Here is a 7,911-nt window from a genome sequence, read left to right as displayed (position 1 = left end):
TGATTTGCGTCTGTCTACCCCTCACTATGTGTGCGGCCCCCTCCCTTGAACAATCACTCGGCAGTGGGCTCGGCGTGTGTGCCTCTCTCTCTCTCTTTGCTTTGTAGTTGTTGTTGAGTTTTGGTGCTGGAATAGTTGTTGTTATGGTTACTTTCCATCAAGTAGACGTGTGTCTGCCTGTCATTTAATGGAAGAGGGGTGGTGGGACTATGTTTGCCGGGGTATTATGTTTGAGATTGTGTCTGATAGAAGGGGCTGTGGATGGGGGAGAAAACTTGAATAATCCACAAGATTTCTCTCCACACACAAGTCGTCGTCCGCTACGTTGCTTGCTGGTGCGTGCTATAGCCGTAGCAAGGCAGTCTAGCAAAAGAACAGTGATCATTTGCAGTTTGCTGGTTCTAGTTCGTGGTTCGGGAACGCTCAGGTTAGTAGTGCTGGCAGAGTATTTTTTTATCTTTCTCTAATTAAATTATTTTTTTCTCAATTTCTCTGTTACATAATTCATTGGCGACGTTATTGAACCGACCGATACGTGTTCTGCATAACTCTGGAACCTTTTTGATATTGGATATTTTGCGTTTGCTGGAACAGAATTTACATAGAAAAATGGCTTTACGTTTGATTTGCATTTCTCCTGCCTTCAACAGCATGGGCCAAACCTTGGTACGCGCCATGTCCACCCAGAGTGGTGCCAAGAACATCGGCTTCGTCGGTTTGGGCAACATGGGCGGTCACATGGCCACCAATTTGATGAAGAAGGGCCACAAATTGCATGTCTTCGATATCTCCAAGCCCGCCTGCGACAACTTGAAGGCCAAGGGTGCCCAAGTTTACAGCAACACCTCCGAGTTGGCCCTGAAATCTGACTTTGTCATCACCATGTTGCCCAACAACGACATTGTGGCGAAGTCTTATGAGGAAATGACCGCCAACGGTGTTAACAAGGATACCATTTTCATTGATTCCTCCACCATCGATCCCAACTTGGTCAAGCAATTGCAAAAGATGATCAGCGGCAAGGGTGCCCGTTTCATTGATGCCCCCGTCTCCGGTGGTGTACCCGGTGCTGAACAGGCCACTTTGACCTTCATGGTTGGTGGTACCAACGAAGAATACAATGCCGTCAAGTCCGTCTTGGAATGCATGGGCAAGCGTATCACCCACTGCGGTGACTACGGCATGGGTCAAGCTGCCAAATTGTGCAACAACATGATGTTGGGCATCTCCATGATTGGTGTCTCCGAAGCCATGAACTTGGCCATTCGTTTGGGCTTGAACCCCCAGACCTTTGCCGAAATCATCAACTCCTCCACTGGTCGCTGCTGGGCCTCCGAAGTCTATAACCCAGTTCCCGGTGTTACCCCCACTGCCCCCGCCAACAATGACTACAAGGGAGGTTTCTCCACTGACTTGATCACCAAGGATTTGGGTTTGGCCTCCGGTGTTGCCACCGCCTCCAACACTCCCATCCCCTTGGGCGCCATGGCTCATCAAATCTACCGTACCTTGAAGGCTCATGGTTTGGGCAACAAGGACTTCTCCGTTGTCTATGACTTCATGAAGAACACCAAGTACAATTAAGTTTAGTGATTAAATAATAGAAAAAGCAGAAGAAGAAGAAACTTGAGGACCCAGTGCTTCCATGGTAACTTCTAAGCCAGCAAAATAAGCTGGACAAAGGAAAAAAGCCATCCCAGACCAGAAGTGCATTTATAGCCATTTAAGATTAACTATTTTTTCTGAGTGTATTATAAAATAATAATAATAAAAAAATAACAAGATTTTTAATCAGTAGAATACGTATTCCCAAAAGAAGAGGTCTGATTTTATTTTCTATTTGGATTCGTGTTATCTTAATTTAGCAGGGGTCTCATGATTGATAAAAGAATAGGCGTTTCTGTGTGAAAGAGAAAATTGCATACGTAATCATCAATTTGAATTTTTTGATATGTGAAGTGGTTATTTTTCGGAACATGCTTTTGGGGCGAACTGTTCTAGTTAGAAGATATGCCGAGAGATAACAGTAGAATTATTAAACCTAATGTGTATGAAATTTATTTTTTTTTTTTAAATAGAATAGCTTTGTGATATAATCATATCGGTACATATATGTATGGATACTAATTGGGGAATTGTTTCGAGACTTAAAATTAAGAGAGTTTTTCGTATTATAATAATTATAAGTCACAGATATTGAAGTTTTTGATCCATATAATTTAAATTTAAAAGAGCGTTCTTTGCGGATTTGAAATAGTGCATTATGGTTCTGAAAAGAGATTTTTTTTAATTTTTTGGATTTGAGAACTTGATTGGAATTATTACGGTAGTTTTGTACTTTTCGAGAACAGCGGCTCAATTCTCGTTCAATACATAAAAGATTTGATTTTAAGGACAAATAGATTCTATCTTCCCCTAACTATCTCGCACCTTCATTAAACATTCACTCTACACTGGGCTCTGCGTGTGTGCCTCTCTCTCATTGCTTTTTATACCCTACACCACAAGGTGGTCAGGGTATAATGTCTTTGTGCATTTGTTTGTAACAGGCAAAAGGAAACGAGATAGACCCATAGTTCCTTTTGATGATCTGCATAGAATCACATTCTGAGTCGATTTATGCCTGTCCGTCCGTCCGTCTGTCCATGTATTTTTGTAAGCAAAGTACAGTTCGCATTTATTGCCCTATCCAGATGAAATTTTGCACAAATCATTTGTTTGGCGCAAGGACGAACCCTATTGAAATTGGAGATAATCGGTCAAAATTTAGATATAGCTCCCATATATATCTTCGTTCGATTTGCCTTTTAGTGTGCACCAAACGTGTAATATCAGTCCGAATTGTATGGAATTTAGCACGTATGATCAGATTGGACCTGAAAATAAGTATGCCAAATTTGATCGAAATCGGTTCAGATATAGCTATAGCTCCTATATATATTATTCATCCGATTTGTTATTTTTGTCCTCCGCAGACGTAATATGCACTCCGTAACAACGATATTCAGGAAAATATATCAAATAAAGCTCAGAAATATCTTTGCCAAATTTTATCGAGATCGGTTTCGATTTGGATATAGCTCCCATATATAACTTCGTCCGATTTACCATTTATTGTGCACCAAACGTCTAATATTTGTCCAAATGGGATGGAATTTGGCACATACGACCGAATTTAGTCTAGAAGGTAGTATGCCAAATTTGGTGAAGATCGGTTCAGATATAATTATAGCTCCCATATATATTGTTAATCCGATTTATTGTATTTGTTACCCACAGCCGTAATATGCACTCCGTAACAACGATATTCAGGGAAATATATCAAATACAGCTCAGAAATATCTCTGCCAAATTTTGTCGAGATCGGTTCAGATTTGGATATAGTTCCCATATATATATTTTTATCCGATTTCAAATTAATTTCGCACCAAATGGGCAATACAAGTCCGAATTTAAAAGATACAAATGCTTCGGCATATTTAGTCCTTTGAATTTTAAATTATAATTATAATCATAGCGTGTATGATTGAATTCTCCCATAAAAACTTTTAATTATTAAGTGGAGCTCAACTAAATTAGCAAAGTGGTGTAGGGTATCATAAAATCGGCCCCGCCCGACTTTAGGACTTTCTTTACTGGTTTTTAGTTGTTGTTGAGTTCTGCTGCTGGAATAGTAGTCATGGTTAAAGGTTCAAAGAAAAAATTGCGCCTCCGCTAAAAGTAAATATTGAAAATACTGTCAGATATGTATCCTGTCCCAGATTCCTAAAGTATCAATGTAAAGAAGAACCCGTTGTGTTATTTCAATTTTAAATAAACGATTTACTTATTCATATTTTTGTTAGATTTTCCTCAAAAATAACCAATTGATTTACATAAATTTCACCCCGGGATCCATTTGCCACAAATGTGACATCACAGATGCCACCCGCATCCACAAAATAGAGGCTCAACTACGCAGACCTTAACCGTGAAATTCTATTTAATTTAACTTGAGTGTTTTCTCCACTCAATTTTACTACAAAGTTTTCCACTATGTCACAACATGTTTCGGGCCCCTCCCGCACCCAAGTTTGTCCACTCTTCTCTTATCATAGTATATAAACACACAGCATAGAACATAACATTCCCTTCTAATTATGCTCAACTTTTTATGCGTATGCCATCAAAGCATAACCCACACATGCCATTTGGATAGATGGCTAGTATTGGATACATGTTGAGATAGTCAAAAGCTTTCAAATTTTCATTTGTTATTTTCTTTATAGTTTGAGGTATGTTGCTTTGTATACACAATCACAATACAGGGTGCCTCAAAAAAAAAAAAAAAATACGATTCAAATGTATATAATGAAATATATTTGGTGTTTTCACAACTTTTCTTTACGATTGGTAAAATTTTTTTTATAGAAGATGTCTTTTTTCTCTCGGGTCTACTTTAGGATAGCAAAATTATAGAGTGGCTGTTGCTGAAAAAAATATTTACTTGATTTTTTATTTCAATATAATTTAATATAGGCCGGTTATTACATCTTTCCTTTAGATAAACAAGTAAAAAAGCTGTAAGTTTGGCCGGGCCGAATTTTGAATACCCTCCACCATTTGGTACAAATTTGGCAATTTTCGGCCGGGCCGAACTTTGAATACCCTCCACCATTTGGTACAAATTTGGCAATTTTCAAAAAAATAAATTCCGTTAAAAATGCTGTTAAAATCTTAAAAATACCGAATGTAGCCGTATATTAGGATCTGTACGACGACGTGGACCTGCATAGGCAACTTTTGTCACAAGCTATTACAATATTCAAATGCGAAACTTGAAAAAATCTGTTTATAATGTAGCTAAAATCATCAAAATTCCGAATATAGGGGGGAACCATGGGAGTTGTAAAACGTGGAGTTGCACAGAGAATTTTTTGTCATAGGCTGTAGTATCCATTACGAACTTCAAATGCGAAATTTAAAACAATTCCGGTAAATAACCGTTATATAGGGGCTATATATAGGGTTATATAGGGGCTATATAATAACTTGGACCTACATAGCCCTGCCTACTGGCAAAATATACATGTGTGCAAAATTTTAGCCTTCTATCTCAATTTGTTCGAAAGATAGCGTGATTACAACAGATAGACAGACGGACAGACAAACAGACAGACGGACATCGCTAAATCGGTTTAGAATTTTACGCTGATCAAGAATACATATACTTTGTTGGGTCTGACATGAGTATTTCGAGGAGTTACAAACGGAATGACAAAATTAATATACCCTCCATAGTATGGTGGAGGGTATAACAAGTAAGCAAAGGCCACGGTCATGAGGGGCCGACCATATGACACTCTACAACACGCAAACCCATTTTCGTCGATTTTTTGAAATAATGCCATATATAGTTACGCTCTCCGCCGTGCTGGTAGGCAATCAAAAAAAAAAAAAAAATAAATAAATAAATAAATAAATAATAATAATATATATTAATAAATTAAAACAAGTAAAAAAGCAGTAAGTTCGGCCGGGCCGAACTTTGAATACCCTCAACCTTTTGGAACGAATTAGAAAATTTTCAAAAAAAATAAAATCCATTAAAAATCTTTTAAAATCTTTAAAATATCTAATATAGAAAGGTGCCGATACGATATTGTGGACCTATAAAGACAATCTGCGTGTAAAGTACTCACAAGGAACTCCTTGTGTGGATTTTCAAAATACCGAATATCGCGGGGTATCGTTATATGGGAGCTATACGATATCGTGGACCTGTATAGACAATTCTCTCTCAGGGGGTGAAGTACTCACAAGGAACTACTTGTGTGGATTTTCAGACAATTCCGTTGAAAAATGTGGGTAAAATCATCAAAATACCGAAAATCGGGGGGTACCGTTATATGGGGGATATACGATATCGTGGACCTGTATAGACAATTCTGTCTCAGGGGGTAAAGTACTCACAAGGAACTACTTGTGTGGATTTTAAGACAATTCCATTGAAAAATGTGGCTAACATCATCAAAGTACCGAATATCGGGGGGTACAGTTATATGGGGGATATACGATATCGTGGACCTATATAGACAATTCTTTTTGAGGGGGTAAAATGCGCACAAGGGACTCCTTTTGTGGAATTTCAGACAATTCCATTGAAAAATGTGGATAAAATCATCAAAATACCAAATATCGGGTGTACCGTTATATGGGGGCTACACGATATCGTGGACCTATATAGATAATTCTCTGCGGAGGTAGAAAGTACCCACAAGGAACTCCTTGTGTGGATTTTAAGATAATTCCATTGAAAAATGTGGCTAACATCATCAAAATGCCGAATATCGGGGGTACCGTTATATGGGGGCTATACGATATCGTGGACCGATATAGCCCACCTTCGAACTTGACCTGCCTGCAGACAAAAGAGAGATCTGTGCAAAATTTTAGCTTTCTATCTTAATTCGTTTAGACTGTAGTGTGATTACAACAGATGGACGGTCTTAGAATTTTACGCTGATCAAGAATATATATACTTTATTGGGTCTTAAATGATTATTTCGATGAGTTACAAACGGAATGACGAACTTAATATACCCTCCATACCCTTTTTGGTGGAGGGTATATAAAATCGCGCAAAATTTGTGATTCATGTTAGCCGCTTATACCATCCGTTGGCCATCCAAAACACATCTGTCTAAACTCTCACCTCGTGCGATATTTCGAGTCAATTATTTTTTTTTTTTGACGTGTGGAGCTGCCTATCCTATATCGATTTCGGAGATACAGATATAAATAGACTATATCGATCCACTCCTTGTGGTACCTCCCTCACCAAAGTTCAATATTTTTACTAAAAATGCTTTACCCTGTAGAACAAGAAACGATAATTCGATTTTGTGCAAACTTAACAAATTCATATATTTTTCTCAGTGCTAGGTCAGGTGCGAAAATTGACAATATCAGCCCATCTTAACCACAAAGGTTTAACATTTTGAATAATTATAACACTTATGCAATCATAAAATTCCGATTCTTTTCAAATCTTACACAACCAACATTCCCTCCTCCTTCTGGTACTTTCCCCAGAAAGGTTCAAATTTTTGAATAATTATAACTTTTATAAAATTTTATTTTTATAAAATTTTAGGTCACCAACGGGTCAAATTAAAACAAAAAAACATGAAGTTTATGAAACGCTCTATGTGCATCCGATTGCTTTCAAACTCGGCACATCCCAATGTTTCTACCAACACAAGACCAGGTGGGAAGACGGAATATATCGGTCTACTCCTTGTGGTACCTCCTCTACAACGCATCAAAATTTTAAATCTTTATATCTCGAAATAAGCAATCAATTCAAACATCTCTTCAAGATGGAATATATCGGTCCAATCCTTCAGGTATGTCTTCCACAAAAAGGAACAATTTTCGATAACTATATTTATAATAACTTGTGAAACAATTCAGAGATTCTTCAAGTTTATATACTTATTTATCTCAATCAGATATCTGATGTGAACTTTTTCTGGTTCCGTATTCACAAACGTCTAAAATTTTGATTAACAACTACTCGCATAAAATTGGAAAGAAATGTTAGATTTTCATTAAAATTTTTACCCAATAATACATTGGTCCATTTTATGTGGAACATCACGCACGCTATACGAAGACGTGGACCGGCACAGACAATTTTTATACCCTCCACCATAGTATGGAGGGTATATTAAGTTTACCATTCCGTTTGTAACACATCGAAATATACATTTTACACCCCACAAGGTATATATAATCTTGATCAGCATAAAACTCTACGTCGATTAAGCGATGTCCGTCCATCTGTCCGTTTGTGGAAATCACTCTAGCTCTCTAGATTGATAATATTTTACCCAAATGTACAGGGTTGCCCATAGGGACGCCATAACT

At 37.7% G+C, this 7,911-nt stretch overlaps 1 protein-coding gene across 1 annotated transcript; it reads left to right on the top strand.

Annotated features, from left to right (window-relative positions):
* The first annotated feature begins 267 nt into the window (after positions 1-267).
* On the top strand, positions 268-1,818 carry LOC131803904 (probable 3-hydroxyisobutyrate dehydrogenase, mitochondrial). Its single transcript, XM_059125794.1, has 2 exons — positions 268-427; positions 595-1,818. The coding sequence occupies exon 2, from the start codon at positions 610-612 to the stop codon at positions 1,582-1,584; it is 975 nt and encodes a 324-aa protein (XP_058981777.1). The 5' UTR covers positions 268-427; positions 595-609; the 3' UTR covers positions 1,585-1,818.
* Positions 1,819-7,911: the final 6,093 nt, after the last annotated feature.

The sequence above is a fragment of the Musca domestica genome, unplaced genomic scaffold (assembly GCF_030504385.1).
Source record: "Musca domestica strain aabys unplaced genomic scaffold, Musca_domestica.polishedcontigs.V.1.1 35, whole genome shotgun sequence".
NCBI lineage: Eukaryota > Metazoa > Arthropoda > Insecta > Diptera > Muscidae > Musca > Musca domestica.
Note: the sequence above shows the minus strand (reverse complement) of the source record. Positions and strands in the feature narration are given on the sequence as shown.